Genomic DNA, 15872 nt, shown 5'->3' with positions numbered 1-15872 from the left:
AGTAAACAGAAAGATTGCAAACCTTAAGAAAATTAATGAATTGATAATGAATATTATGAACATAACTGATAAATTCAAAATTGAAAGATTGACAGAATATGTACATGTATATTTTATCGAATCTAGCAGATTAGATCACTGTAGTAGCTATAGCTGATAAATACATTGCAGATAAAATTTAAGTTACTGGATTCCAGTTAAATTTCTGTTATACATATTGTAATAGGCTATAGTTTATTAGAGGAAATTGTCAAATAAATATTCTTTATTCTTTATTTAAGAGCAAAATACAAATTCTTCGAGATTTACTAAATATGAACAATTAGTCTTCATTTACAATATCTTTTTTTAATAAAAATACTTAAATATATGTATATCTCGAGTTCTCCCCATAATCAATATTTTTGTCAAAATATTAATCGGTTAAAGAGAATAAAGAAATAAATTCACGGATAAATTGTTCAAGGTATCTATATATTTTTTTATTTTCAACAGTTGTGATCATTTTGCTAACAAATGTGTAAAATAGTGTGTCCCAAAGAACACATGCTTTGTAATAAAAAAAAATCAAGATGCAAATAACCTAAACGAGCCAAATTACATGTAATGATGTATATTTATTTAATTCAATTTAAACAATAATTCGCGATCATTATGTCTAAATATAACAAGATTGAAATGCAGACACTGCCTATAACAATCCTCTCCATATTTATTTGCTACTGTCTTGTCTTAACTATATAATTAGTTCATGTGTTTGACTGCAAAGAAAAAAACATACATGGAGAGAAAGACTGCTGCAGATTCTGACATTCAAATTAATGATGTAATATGATTCTCCGACCCTAAAATTAATAACTAACCTATAATATACCGAACGTACTCATGTTCCACTGATGTTGGTGTGAAGGAAATTAATGAACTTGAACTTGAAAAGTTGAAATAAAATTGAAATCAAAATATTGAAATAATATATACATATAATTGTTTAATACTTCATATAAGTCTCTATAAAAAAAACAATCCTTAAAAAAATTCCAGTCTCATATTTTCTAGACTATACAACTATCATTTTGGGTATTCATCTTGTTATCCTTAATAATTTATGACAAACATTGAACATGTTAAACAGCATACTTATTTTTAATTTTGTTTGTATTCTAACCTCTGATCGGTTGGTTTCCAAAATGGAATACGAATTATTTCAAGATTAAAAATGCAACTATGATTGTTCAGATGTCTTTGGAAGCATCCTGGAGTAGCATAGATTCAAGCTGGTATACAGAGACGTAAGCGTAGTCATGGGCATCGGTCTTACAATAAACCTGCAATTCATAGTTCCGACACGTCAATCAAACTTATTTTATTAGCCAATCAGATTGTTCCGTATAATTAGTCACAGAAGCGCTTCGGTCGGCCGCCATGTTGTCCCACAAACAAACCTTTGACAAGTTGTGGGAAGTTTAAGTTTTTGTTAAAAAATGGTATTGCGCTGTGCGTGGGGAACCTGTAATGTTGATGAGAGATATCCTGAGAGGTTACAGAACGGTGTTAAGCTTATTTTGTTCCCAAAACCGAAAACTAATCTCCAGAAATGTCTTCGGTGGATCAAGGCCTGCGGACGTCCACACGAACAGTTGAACATTCAGAGAATAAACAAACACAAAGCTGTTTGTTCAAAGGTACAGCTGGTGATAATTTAATGTTTATGACTGTTGTGCACACTGAGTCTTAATTTATTAGTTGTATAAAACCTCAGAACTTGGGAATATACCATACCTGCATACCGTACAAATTCGGGATGCATCGATTTTACACATCTTTGTAATAAAAAAATGGGCTGTTATTCATATGGCAAGAGATGGTAATTGATATTTATGTGTTTAAGTGTTGTTAATGCTTACTATGTAATAAATTTTAAAACACCGTAAGGTTTGAGGCCAATATTATTGAATTATTTACAGCATTTCGTGGGAGGTAATGGACCAACTGTGGAATTTCCTGACCCATTACAAGCTGATGGATCAGCTGTTCGACCAACCAGGCCACTTCGCAAACGGTCTAGCACATACGCTGAGAGTAACCCAGTTTCAAAGAAAAAAAGAATTCTAAGGTAAAAACCCACAAATTGACAAATTTGAGGTTTGGGGAGGTAATGACCAACAAATTGACTAATTCCATCATTACGTCGATCACAACATATTCATTGTAAAGCCTACCAAATACCATCCTGTAAAAGTGATTTCCCTTGTTCCATCAAAGAGTGAAAAAACATACCATCAGAGATAGTCGCTGCAAATACACCAGAGACCTTAGGTCTCAGGTGATCACGTACCATAATCTATGATTATTATTTTAATTTTTTTAATTTTTGTAACTTCATGCACACTACATTTGCCATTATAATCAGCTAGTTGATTGTGGACATTACATGCTAGAAGCAGAATCTTTCTTCCTACATATTTTTTTTTTATTTTTTATAGTACAACAGATATAGAAGAACATGGAGAAGATGTGAACTCAACAACAGAAACTGAAACGTCAAACAACATCAACAGTAGTAGCAACATATCTGTACAAACAGAAGAACCTTGTAAGCATTCAAAAGTTTCCAAGTTAGGCTACCTTAACTTAATTTTGTACTGTTTGTTTAGCAAGAAACGGCTTTGCGTAGGTTTTGAAAAAAACACACAACTTTTCCAGCATAGTGGTCATAAATGGAAGGTCAGGCTGTATTCTCTCCACAAAGATATCTTTCTGTGTGAAAACAACAAAATCACAAAATGCACAACCTGTGATCATGAGTTGGCCCTGAATTTGTGCATAATGTGCATGAGTTTTTTCAATGTGATTTCATTGTTTTTACACAAAAAGAAATCTCGCACATTCTCGCATGCTTCCGCAATTGTCATATTCCTAGCAGAATATGGACATTTAATTTCAATCAGACCGCAGTGACCATTGTCACCTTACCATCCGGAGTTGCCCCTAAAAAGGCAAACTCCTTGTTAATAACTAGCCCACAGGTGTGGATGTGCCTAGCTGGAAAGTCTTTTAAGTATCTAGACTTTGCATCCTTTTCGTGGATTTTACCGTATTCTAAGGATGGAGCGGAAATCTTTTTAGTGTTAAATATGCTTCCCAGAAACTTGTCATTAGGGGTCGACTTTCTTTGCAAAATTTTCCCAAAATTAGATGCAGTCAAACGATTCTTTCTTTCATTGTACCATTGTGCTGAATCACTTTGTTCTCTTGTATACAATTCAATTTTAATGGGATCACAATCTTTGTATTTCATATTCAAATCTATATACTCTTGTGGCAATGGTACTGGGGATGGGTGGAATATATCAGTATTGCCACAACCATCCGACATGGGTGGCTCAACCTCCTTAATGTTATTTGTCTGAAAAAAAACTCCACTATGTATTAAACTGAAATAAGTCTTAGTAAGTATATGATTAAAATTTATCTTCTATCATTCTAGGGATTTCTCCAATTGAGATGTTTGCAATGGCCACAGAGCTACACATGTTAAGAGAAAAAGAGACGCAGTACGAAGCTACAATCTGCACTCTGAAAGAGGAAATAAAGGAACTTAAAGACAAACTATCATCTGAGGATCAGAAGCCATCGTTTGGAGTCGACGAAGTGATAAGAAGAGAGGGAAAATTGAAAAATTTGTTTAAATATTACACTGGCATTGTATATATAAGATTTGCTGGTCTCTTGGCATTTTTAGTTTCAGATGAATCCTCAGTAAATTATGAAAAAGGTCGAAAAGACATTAAAAAGTTGTCACTGCAAGATGGACTCTTTTTAACTTTATGTAGACTGAGACATAACTTTGGTTTGAAAGATTTGTCAGTTAGGTTCAAACTATCACTGCAGTCATCTGGAATTGTATTTAATACTTGGATTTCATTGATGTATTATAAGTTGGGCCAACTTTGTATTTGGCCTCATTGTGATGTTATTATTAATAACATGCCTAAAGATTTTAAAAATGATTACCCCACTACTTTGGTAATTATTGATGGTACTGAATTTAGAACACAAGCACCATGTGCACTTGGTTTGCAAAGTCAGCTTTACAGTGATTATAAGTCTAGTACTACTTTGAAAGCTTTAATTGGTTGTGATCCAAATGGTTCAGTGATTTTTGCATCCGAATTGTTTACAGGATGTATATCAGATAAACAAATTTGTGAACAGTCTGGATTTTACAATGTTCTTGAATCACTAAAATTAAAAGGTTATGTAAAAGATGGGGATGCTATTATGGCTGATAAAGGGTTTACTATTAGAGAGGAATTAAGTAATTTAAATTTGGTATTGAATATTCCACCAATGGCTTCTTCAACATGCCAGATGTCAGTTTCAGACACTGTGCTTACTGAGAAGATTGCTAAGCATCGTGTGCACATTGAAAGACTTATCGCAAAGGTTAAAATTTACAAAATGCTTTCTGTTCGCATTCCTACATCATTATTTAAAAACATTAACAAAATTTGGTCTGTATGTTGTCACTTGACACTATTTCATGATGTGTTTGTAACAGACAGTAAACATGGTAAATAGTCTACTTTTTTTACGAGTTAAGCATTTCAGTGTATTGACACATATCATTGACTTTGGCATTTAACTTGTGATGCGGATAATTTATATACATCATTTAAAAATTATTAGCAAATTTTCCAACTGCATTTATATTTAAATATTTATTGTGGTTATTGTAAACATGTACCTGATATGACAGTATTGAGCCTATCTGCACATCACCAAGGGGGGTGTTTACTAATGGGTGATCTGCAGACACAGTATATTCCAGAGGGGTTCCTTTTAGTGAACTCAGCTGCAGTATGTCATTTTTGGACACTTTGGGTAGACTGATATTAAAATATGACGTATGAATTAATATTTTTTCAAGTTGTGATTTTTTTGTACATTATTATTATTATTATGATTGATCAATTAAAAAATCTGGGCTTAAATTTGTACGAAATTGTAGCCATGAAGAATACTGTATTATTAAATATAATGGTTTAATTTCCAAAAGAAAAAAGTCTTTGTCTTTTCACATACTCTTCATTTAAGTCTAACTGGCATGTCACAGGTTTTCTTTTTCTTGATTCAGTTGGTCTTGCTACCACCACATGATTAATAGGGACAGGCTTGATCTTTGAGCCCCTGGGCACATGCCACTGCTGTGGGATGCTTGTACAACTTTGTTGTTCAGGCACATTTGAAAAATTATGGAGTTTGAACCCCTGCAGACTCTTTATTAGACCAACTACATGGGAACAGTGACCATTTAAACTACAAGGAAAAGTTAAACCTAAATTTCAAATAGCAAAGTGGAAGAAAATGGAACATTCTTAAGCTTCATAAAACCAATTGTCAGCATGTCTGACGATTTAAAAAAAATATTTCTAATCAGACTCATAAGGTAACGAATCAAATTATCAGTAATAAATAAATTACCAACTTCAAAGGAATTTGGCTAGGCCTAGGAAATGAAGAAGTTTGTCTATATAATACCTATTGTGTATTTTGACTGAATTTATTCATTTTATATCATTTAATAAAAATCCTGAACCATGCAGTTGATTATTTATCACGTCAACATATCTGTGAAAATTAATTGGGTCACCAATGTTTACATTCCGATGGGCCTTGGCCTAACGTAACCATGATAAATAACAAGATTTTCTTAATAAATACGAAAATATTTGGGTGATGTATACACATACCCAACTTTACAGGAGCACTGAGACTCGGTTATCGCATTTATTTTAATTTCCAAACTAAGTTGGTGCGGCGATTGATTTTTTCTCATCGACCTCCAGCATCTTGCAGCGACTTGTACGGAGTTATCCAAACTGAAAATCTTAATATTATGGATATACCCTTGGGTAAAATAATTCAAACCCTTCTGTAAAACTTTATCTGATAATTTTGAATTGTTGGGTAGGTATTTCACACAGAAATCGTCTGGAATTAACTTTAAACTGTCGGTCGCCACCGAAGACGATGCAGCCTGCATCGCCATAATGTGGGACTTGGTAACGGTAGCTAAGGTGGGCGGAGCTACGGAAGACAAGTCGGAACTATGAATACACGATGTCTCTTTTGATTCATTACTACCTTATGTAAATCAGCAGTTAGGTCTACATCATATTCGCACCAAACTGTACTCTGGCCCTTTGAATCTGTTATTGTTAAATAGGCTTCTTGAAAATGCCATTGAAAGTCCAATTTTTGGTTCCTCGACACCAGAATATAGGCTCGGATCTGTAATGATGTATGGATATTGCAAATCATAGGCTTTTTAACTTTTGAAACCCGCACGTTTTACTGCAGAAAATACAGCTAAAACAATCCGTCTTTTCCTTAACTTCAATATGCCAATAAAGGAACTGACGCGGTTAATATAAGTAATACAAGCTGAAATCCCGCGCAAGTGCGGGGAAATTATTTTTTTTTTTTACTGCTTACAGAACTATTCCAAAAACTATCTTTCAGATTCTATTGACAGTTTATTACACAGGAATGTAGGATGATGAAATACTTCAAAGTTCCGCAGTCTTAGTTTAGGAAAAGAAATAGAATATTTTGGGATTTTTATTTACTTCTAAAAATATCAATTTCATTAAAGGTCTCTTCTTCTTACATGCTATAAAGCTTATAAAGCAACTTTATTCTGTTGTACTTTGTAATACATCATGCACTACATTGGGGAAAAACAGCTTAGTATTCATTTATATATATACTAATTTATGCTAATATATTTTCACAACCTCATTATGTTACCAATTTCTTTACATTAATTTCCATGTCCATTCATGATAACCAATCCCCTCGATTTTCTTTTAGACATCGGGTTCGATGCCACCTGACTTTCTAGAACTTTCAACAAATAGCGAGATCGGACATAAACGAAAAGGATTTGCAATTTTTTTTTTTAATCAATGACCAAAGCTTATTTCTTTTATATCACTTAAATAAAGTTTTGATTGAATAATTCAAAAATGACGTTCTATGAAATAAATAAGCGCTTGCTTGTTGCCATTTTTTTTTTTTAAAAATGCCAGTTACTTAGATCCGCCACCACTTTTCTCTCTTCAGTGCTATTTCGAGGCTGTTATTCGAAAATGAAAGTAGACTTTTAATTGAATTTACGATAATTACTATGTGAGTGAAATCTGAATATAGTTTACGGACATCATCTTATACCTAGTGTATTCCAACAGGCTTAAGTAAGAACTCTTGTGCAGCCGTTTCAGAGTTTATTTGCAAAATTTGTTAATTTATAAGATTCTTAATCACAAAAGGGTCCAATCTTGTATTCCACCATATTTCAAGTTAAATACTACACCTTGTACTACAAATATACATCGACTACGGCTTCCAGATTTTTCAAAAACAAAAAACTTTACATGGCCTGGATATCGAGTATCTGAAACATAATATCCCCCATCATGTTCATGTTCTTGTTCGCCCTATAACTATAGTCCTACTGGACACGTTATTACAGGTGACGTAAATATAGTTAATAATGAGGACCTTCGATCGCTTATTTTAAAAGGTCCTAAATATAGGGAGCCCCGATCCTTCAAATGGCGTCGGAATTTCATAAATATAATGGATTCTGTTGAAAATTACGCAATACGATGGGTTAGATATGGGAAAGAAGACGTTGACACTTTGTCAGAATGGATTAAATGTACCAGAACCATGTCAAAGTCGCGTATTAAAAGATTGAAGGGCAATATGAAAACCATCTATCCTTCTGTGTTCAATAATCCAGAATTGAAAAAAAATTAGATATATTACATGATCAGTACATACTGCATGGTCTCTGCCGACAAAGCAGGTAACAACCATGTCTTCGTTTGTAAGGCTCATTATATAAAATGTAATTCAGAAGAACTTGGATTTAATTCTACAAGTGGTAATCCTACTTATACTCATACATCTCTTTCTATATAAGGAAGAAATTCTTCAGAATCATATGTCAGTTTTTAATATTTTTAATATTCCACAGAGCCAAAATGAATATATATTGGATTCCGAAATTTCTGAAGAATCCTTGCAAAGATACATTGCGGGTTTCAGTAAATGTTCAACAAAGCCTCTTTCGTTACTCCTCACTAAGATATTGACAGTAGTAAAGGGAAAACTTCAAGAGTACTGTGCAACAATATATTCAATAAGTGTTGTGAATCAGATGTGGATTCTCAAAAATTCCAAAGAACTTTTGGAGAATTTGAAATCACAAGATTTTACAAAATCAACAGCTTAAAAACTTACGACTTTTCAACTTTATACACAACCATTTCCCACGATAAATTAAAGTCCAGGCTTTTTGATATCACTGAAAGCTGCTTTTTCAATAAATATGGAACTCGTAAATTTACTTATCTGGTCATTGGTCGTTTGCAAAATTATTTTGTTAAAACAAATTCTGATTGTACACACAAGTACTCTGAAGTTGAGATCAAAAAGAAGCTCGAGTTTAAGATTGACAATATCTATGTGGTTTTCGGAGACAGGTATTTCAACAATCTATTGATATTCCCATGGGTACCAATTGCGCTTCGTTATTAGCAAACCTATTTTTGTATTTATATGAAGCAGAATTTGTGCAAAATCTTATGCCTGAAAAGAAGAAAACACTTGCTTGGCCTTCAACTCGATATTTAGATATATTGACGACGTATTATCAATTAACAATGGTAATTTCCATTTCTACGTCGATATGATATATCTTGGAGAGCGTGAGATAAAAGAAACCACAGAGTCTGACACATTTTTTTCATACTTGGATATTTTACTTGTAAAAAACGTTAATGGTAATCGAGCAACCAAGATATCTGATAAACGTGATGACTTTATCTTTTCTATCGTCAACTTCCCTTACTTATGTATCAATATATCTTCATCACCTGCATACGGAGTGCATATATCTCAATTGATTCGATACGCAAGAGCATGCTCTACGTATGAACAATTTTTAAAACGATGTAAGTTATTGACAAGCAAGTTGATGAAACAAGAATATCAGCAGTCTCGTTTAAAGTCATCATTTCGTAAATCTATGGCAGATACAATGACATTGTCAGCAAATACAATTCATCATTGAGTCAAATGCCGACTGACGGTTTTTATACTAATTGTTAGTCCATTACTTATACATTGAATTGACGATGGATTTTCCGTTATTTCCCGATCATGACAAGGAGCACACAGCGGGTGTGACCGGTCAGTAGGGGATGCTCACTCGTCCATGGCATCTGATCCCACCTCTGATGTTTCGGAGGTCCGTGTTTGCTCTGCTCCTATTTTGTATTGTTTTATGGACTTTGATGTTGAATACTGTTGGTTATCTCCATATCCTTCTTGGAATAATCACGCCAGGGCAAAATCGAACACATGTATTATTTTTCAAACCTTTTGATTTTAGCTTTTCTCTGACTTAAGTTCTGGTGTGAGTGAAAGGGTTCATGGACCTTCATGAGATAAAACGGCTTTAGGTTTCACAATACCGGACAATATCTGAAAATTTTCATGGCCAATACATATAAAAAGATGTTAATGGTAATTTAACAACCAATCCCTATGATAAACGTGATGACTTTATAACTTTTCAATCGTCAACTTCCCTTACTTATGTTGCACAAATCTTCATCACCTGCATACGGAGTTTATATCTCACAGTTGATTCGATACACAGGAGCATACCATCTGCTTGTCAGCAAATACAATTTATCATTAAGTCAAATGCTGACTGATGTTTTTCATATATACTAACTGTTAGATCATTATTTAAACACTAAAGTGACGACGGATTTTCCTTTATTTTCCGATTTTAAAAGGATGTGACGGCTGGCAGGGCATGCTCACTCCTCCATGACACCCGATCCCACCTGTTTTGGAGGTATGTATTTGCTCTGCTCTTAAATTGTATTGTTTAATAAACTTTTGAGATTGGATACTGTTCGTTATCTCCATGTTTCATACATTGAAAGACTTGAGTTGTATTTATACTGATATTTATTGCAGAATTTGAGTCGTATGTTTACTTCTTATTCTAAAGATAAATAAGTCCGTAAGAGTAAATTTAAATTCGCAATTTTTTATAATTTGATTTCGAGTAAAACACTTTAATTTAATTAAGTGTATGCTTAAAACATCTCTAGAGAAAAATCTTCTAGCAACGGATAAAATTGCATGCAGACAATATAGGACTTTAAAAGTGTTTTGCGGAAGTATATATCTACATGAATTGAAAAATCAACTATTTATGGATTTCCTGTATGTGGATTTTTGCAATCATTTAATAGAATTATGTTTGGCAGTATTTATGTCATTTGTCTGAATTTTCTTGATTGTGGACTGATGTGTCCTAAAAAGAGTCAGCAATGTTCAGTATATATCTTAATATCATTGTTAACATCGATGAGTGAGTATGAATATAATGTGTTCCTCGTAAAATGTTTTCTTATATGCCTAATACATGTACGTATATTATTTTGAATGCTATCAACTGAAGCCTTATTCTGTATATATCAAAATTTAATATGGTTTTAAAATGACTTTAGTTTTTAAACAGGGCCAAATTTTGCCTCTTTTTGGTTTAAGCTATTATTATATTTTGACGAAATTTCTTAATGAGTAAATGTACTGTTCAGAAAAAAAATTATTTGTCTCGTCAACAGTTTATGACCAGTGCCTTGAGGACATGTATTTTGAATCAAACATAATCCTCTAGTCTATATTCATTCGTATACGCGGACTTGAAAACATCTTAATTAAAGCATAATTACAATATCAGTTATGTGTCCACTTTGCGAAAGTGGGGGGGGGGGGCATTAAATTTCATTCGTCTGTCCGTCCGTCAGATAGCCTGTCTGTCTGTAACAAAAAAATTTGAATTTCTTAACTTCATTTATTTACATCAGTCTTTTCATACCCATTAACATTGACCTTTGACTGTAAGTCAAGCCATAACACATTTGGTTCCTCAGAAACAGCACAAGAAAGATCTAATTCATTCCAGGCATGATTCTAAAAGTCTTCGTCTCCAAATCATTTCAAAACATACTTATAATTCATTTTAATGACCGGTACAATATTTATGGATATGGTGGTGCTCTGACACAAATGAAAATGCAAGGTTGGAATTGAATGGTTTTTTTCAATATAATTTTACTGACAGCCAACTGCAAGCAAAAAAAAATTAAATGTAGAGTATTTTTACATATGAATTGAAGATAACAAAGTATGAGAACCAACTAGCCAATCCTCAACTAATGTACATTGTATCAATGAAGATTTTTATCAAACGTTTTTTTTTCTTTGGAAGATGTGTGTGACCAAGAATTTCAACCAGGAATAAACCTTTGGATAGAACATTGTACCCTTTATTCGAATTGGACGTCGACAGCACACATTGGAAATAAAACTTGTCCATTTTATCAATACGGTGTCACATTGGAAGAAAACGATACCCTAGTTGCGCACACGTATACGAATAATCTGAAATATTCTTACTGGGGATTAAAAGTATCAACTAAATACAATGTTAAAGTTACACCTTATTTTCGATGCACAAATGGCAAGGACATTGAATCCAGTAAAAATAAAAGAATCAACTCAGTAGGTATGTGCAGTATCATAACCGAGTAATTAACTATTATGAAGTGAATAAAAGAAAAGTAACCTAGTCTCTTCTTTTACAATCATTTTTTACAATGTATCAAGCAACACATCTGACATTTCAAAAAAAAAAAATATTTTTTTGTAATTTTATATCTAATGACTCGGAATCGATTCAAAATGTTTCATGTTAAGAATAAATTGAAAATTTCACACAATGAAATGAAACGTCACATCAAATGAAAAAACATCATCTAAAAAGGACTGTACAACAAATGCATAAACATGTTCGAGATGTACCATTTTGAAAGTGTCCGAGTCCTTTTTTTGTACTTGTGTTAATCTACTATTTGTGAAATAAAAAAATAATTATAATTATTATTTTTTGGGCATAGAAATTTCATCGCTAGACATCTTGACTGGTGGAAGCCCTGCAAAAGCTTGTCTACACAATGACGATTACCAGTCATCTAGCGTTGAAAGATGGCAGCGCAAAATGGGTTCTAAACATGCAGTGATAGAGATTTTTCCTACAACACGGGATGTTGTGACAAAGACGCATGGTTCTCAAATAAACAAATCAACAATTGTAAAGGAAAACGGAAATTCTGTAGGTATGCATAAAGCAGTCATTTTTATTCATTTTTAAAGATTGAATTGAGGACCACTACAAAATAGATGTAAAAAGGACAGAAAGAGAGGAATTAAAATACTAGGAGAAAAAAAAAGAAAAAAATATTTTACAAATTATTAAAATCAAATGAAATTGATATTTCCATTGCGAGTACAAATAAAATCAACACATCTAAGAATTTAATTAGTAGTATAATTTATGAGATTTGAAAAAAGAGGAAATTACAACAATTAAATTTAATAGTACTCAATTCTTTTCTCAATCGTTTTTAGATATATTCTTACACAAGAATAATCTCCTGGTTTTCGGTGTGGGCAGTGGGGGCCTTCTGTTCATTCTTTTCCTTAACATATTAGCCATCGTCTGTTGCGTGAAGAGAAAACGTAAGTACTAGTACTTCAATGTTTTGGAGTTGAGTATGTTTTTTAACGAGTGGGCAGATCTAAAAAAATATATAAAGTGCAAAGTTATCCTTTCTTACATGAACATGTGATTTAAATTCCATATCCAACTACATGTATAATCATTACATTTTCTGTTTATTGGATTTTCCTTGGTTTTCCGTGTGTCAGTTGTTTGACCACTTTGATGAGAGGTCAATTTTGAGATAAATTTTTTTGTATGTACATTGTAAAACATAGATTAGAGAGAAATTTGACATTTTACTCCGTAGCAGGGTGTTAAACATACTTTCGTCCAACTTTGAAAAGGGGTTATTTTTAAATAGTAACATTTTCGAGAAAAAAGGAAATTAAAGTTGAAAGTTTTTTCGCACTTTGATTTTTTTACACATTAAAAAAAGCACTTTTTTTCGTTTGGATAAATTATTTCATTATTTTAAAAGTAATCGATGTGGAAGATGTTATAAACAGTTATTATCTTTTTGTATTACAAATTCATTCATAAGGTAATTTTATATTGCAGGAGAGAAAAGGAATGACTTAATTTTTAATGTTGAACAGTGAGTTTTTTTTATCTAGTCTTATATTTTAGAATTTTAGAGTCTTTTGTAGTATTTTCTAACATTGAAAAAAAAATCGCCTTGTACTGTATATTCTTAATTTACCTTAAACCTGTTTTCCAGAGAGAAGCTAGAGGCCAACAGTATCGAATTAGTCGATTCCTTGTATGCAAGGCCTTTTTCCTACAATTTATACGATCGTCCAGGTATTTGTATCTTTTCAAAAGCTGGATAGTTATTTTAGAAAACTTGATAAAACTGAAAGTATATGAAAAGCATTTAAAATTTACAGATAACACTGATGATAGAAAGGAGATGGATCAAGAAAAGCGAATAGAAATTGAAAGAAAACAAATTGCGAGGTATGGATATAGATCATGATTTCTTCAGAGCCTACATGTGTATAAATTAAATCATTGATACAAAAAAGTAATGAAGGACTACCTCCTGCAATTCAAAACGTAATTTCATCTATTCCGATAAAAGCACTGCGTAAATCCAAGCATTTCTGCAAGAAAGCAAAGTGAATGAGGTACATTATATTACATGTCTTGTGTATGTACAATTTGAGCAGGGTTATAAAATAAAGTTAAATTACAAGTTGTATTAATACAAATAGGCAATACTATCCTAGTTTGAAAATAAATAATCATATCTTCGCATTTTTATAACGCCCAAGATATCACATTGTGTAAATAACTTTATTTCTTAAACAATATACACTAGACAAATTGTAAACTCTGCACTTTCGGCATCCGTCTCAAAGACTAAGTAAATCTAATTTGTCGTCTTGCCAACTGCAGTCGAATATGCCGATGTCCGATGTCTTTATTTCAAATATCCCTCTTGCTTGCAAACTCATTTTTCGAAGCCGCGTGTACTTCTTTCAAGCGCTAAAAAAAGTAAATGCCCAACAAGTCGCTTAGAAGACACAAAGTGCTGCAGCTATATAAGGCATCTATCCTTTTGGCAGTTTTCGATGCAACATTTAACGATACAATCTTGCAATAATCGTGTGGTTTCCATTAAGTGCCGAATTTATCTACGGAAACCCTTTTCCATTCTTACATCTAGTCAAAGTGCATTTTAGTCAATGAAATCAATAATTCTGAATTTATAATTTAATGAATACTTATCTCCAAAAGAATATCGTACCATCTGCCCAAATACGCTCTGCTATGGTCAAACATTACATACCAAATAATGTTTTTTTTCCCTGAGGTTTTAGCTCACTAGTGTGACCAAATAACACTTTATTTAGGAAATTTAGCGATATGCATATCTCAGTCAGATTTCGGCATTATACTGCTGTGACGTCATACTAGGTGACGATTTAGTGAAAAAAATCTGGATTATCTGCATTCTTTTAACGGAGCTATCAATTACAAATGCATCATAATTACGAAAAGTACTGGGAAAAATTAATTCCTCGTTCATTCAATTACTATACAAATATAACTACATGTAGTTCTAACCAAGGGTATATTATATATTCTTTGTTTAACGTCTCTTTTGAGAATTTCTCACTTATATCGAGAATGCAACACTTGCCGATGGAGGGCTGCAATTTAAGACCTTTACTCGACACTGAGTACCATTGAGCAGTGAAGAATATTTCGTGCAAGCACCTACATGAACAGGATACCTCGATTCATACAGTTTTATCCGAAGAAACAGTATAGTTTCGAACCCGCGACAATACGATAAACCCCGCTACTAAAGAGCAAAATTAATGCTCTACCCACTGCGTCATTCGGGTAACAATTTATATATTATGTGAAGTAAATATATATGTACCGGTATTATAACCAGATATCCGTTCCAAGATTTGAATGTACAAAGTGTAGTCATATTAGTAAAAAATAAAAACTGAAAAAGTAATGCATGAAGAAACTTCATATTTTCATCTACTTAAACTTGTCCATTTTAATCGATACCTTTGATTATCAAATCTAGCTAGTATTATTTTTTGTGGTGAAAGGCACAAATTGACATTCTATGAATTTGTATTGACTTACATGTATATTAGTATATGCCTGTTTTGTTTAGGTTTTTTTTTGTCTTGTTTGTTACAGTTTATATAGTTTTGGAGGATTTTCAATGGGTGAATTTCAAGATGAAGAGGTTGCATATGGTAACGACCGTGGAACAAAATACGGAAATATCATGTAGATACATGTATAGAATCATATAAACTTTCACAAGATAAGAAATGGTTTCTTAGACAAACAAATGTTTACTTTTACCAAAATATGCATGTTTAATACGCGAGTTTCGAGATTGTAACTCTCCTGCAATAGAGGCGCAAAATGTATCCATTTCAGCATGGAGGTGGGACAGTTTGTTTATGTATACAAACGTGCATAAATAAATGAACGATGTTTATGGCTTTTAAAATTTACTTAATGTTATAGAAAGATAAAAACGTTAAGCGGTGATGCATTTTATGATTTTATCAAGCTCAACTGTGTATATTTATAAATCTACTTTCAATTATAGGGTACTTGAAAATGAAATAAACGTCGTGGTCTTTATAAAAAGTAAAAGATTCTCTTGATTGTGCAAACATTCTCTAAAAAGTTAGTGGGTTTTTTAAAGTTATAATAAGGTAAAAAA

The 15872-nt window shown here is 32.6% G+C and overlaps 2 protein-coding genes across 4 annotated transcripts; both read left to right on the top strand.

Annotated features, from left to right (window-relative positions):
* The first annotated feature begins 1481 nt into the window (after positions 1–1481).
* LOC134274856 (uncharacterized) lies at positions 1482–4959 on the top strand. The gene is made up of 4 exons (XM_062757103.1): positions 1482–1682; positions 1965–2113; positions 2484–2593; positions 3488–4959. Exons 1-4 carry the CDS (start codon positions 1482–1484, stop codon positions 4579–4581), a joined length of 1554 nt encoding a protein of 517 aa, XP_062613087.1. The 3' UTR covers positions 4582–4959.
* Positions 4960–9759: 4800 nt separating this feature from the next.
* Positions 9760–15515, top strand: LOC134274855 (uncharacterized). Of its 3 annotated transcripts, none has more exons than XM_062757101.1 (8): positions 9760–9940; positions 11369–11665; positions 12057–12275; positions 12568–12678; positions 13220–13256; positions 13380–13462; positions 13549–13618; positions 15332–15515. In XM_062757101.1, the coding sequence occupies exons 1-8, from the start codon at positions 9913–9915 to the stop codon at positions 15426–15428; spliced, it is 942 nt and encodes a 313-aa protein (XP_062613085.1). In that variant the 5' UTR covers positions 9760–9912; the 3' UTR covers positions 15429–15515. The 3 variants fall into 3 exon arrangements, with proteins under 3 accessions (XP_062613085.1, XP_062613084.1, XP_062613086.1); XM_062757100.1 differs by lacking the exon at positions 9760–9940 and adding an exon at positions 10309–10465; XM_062757102.1 differs by lacking the exon at positions 9760–9940 and having other exon boundaries at positions 11573–11661.
* Positions 15516–15872: the final 357 nt, after the last annotated feature.

The sequence above is a fragment of the Saccostrea cucullata genome, unplaced genomic scaffold (assembly GCF_032062105.1).
Source record: "Saccostrea cucullata isolate Sc308-1 unplaced genomic scaffold, CSIRO_AGI_Scuc_v1 ctg931, whole genome shotgun sequence".
NCBI classification, from domain to species: Eukaryota; Metazoa; Mollusca; class Bivalvia; order Ostreida; family Ostreidae; genus Saccostrea; species Saccostrea cuccullata.
This window is presented reverse-complemented; position numbering and strand designations above follow the sequence as displayed.

What these genes read in the sequence shown, in the direction of transcription:
- LOC134274855 (XM_062757100.1), top strand. Translation starts at nt 10,351, where the DNA reads ATGTTTGGCAGTATTTATGTCATTTGTCTGAATTTTCTTGATTGTGGA. An exon ending in ATCATTGTTAACATCGATGA is followed by an intron (nt 10,466 to 11,368) that starts GTGAGTATGAAT and finishes TTTCTTTGGAAG; the next exon opens with ATGTGTGTGACCAAGAATTT. An exon ending in TAAAAGAATCAACTCAGTAG is followed by an intron (nt 11,666 to 12,056) that starts GTATGTGCAGTA and finishes TTTTGGGCATAG; the next exon opens with AAATTTCATCGCTAGACATC.
- LOC134274856 (XM_062757103.1), top strand. Translation starts at nt 1,482, where the DNA reads ATGGTATTGCGCTGTGCGTGGGGAACCTGTAATGTTGATGAGAGATAT. An exon ending in ACAAAGCTGTTTGTTCAAAG is followed by an intron (nt 1,683 to 1,964) that starts GTACAGCTGGTG and finishes AATTATTTACAG; the next exon opens with CATTTCGTGGGAGGTAATGG. An exon ending in AAGAAAAAAAGAATTCTAAG is followed by an intron (nt 2,114 to 2,483) that starts GTAAAAACCCAC and finishes TATTTTTTATAG; the next exon opens with TACAACAGATATAGAAGAAC.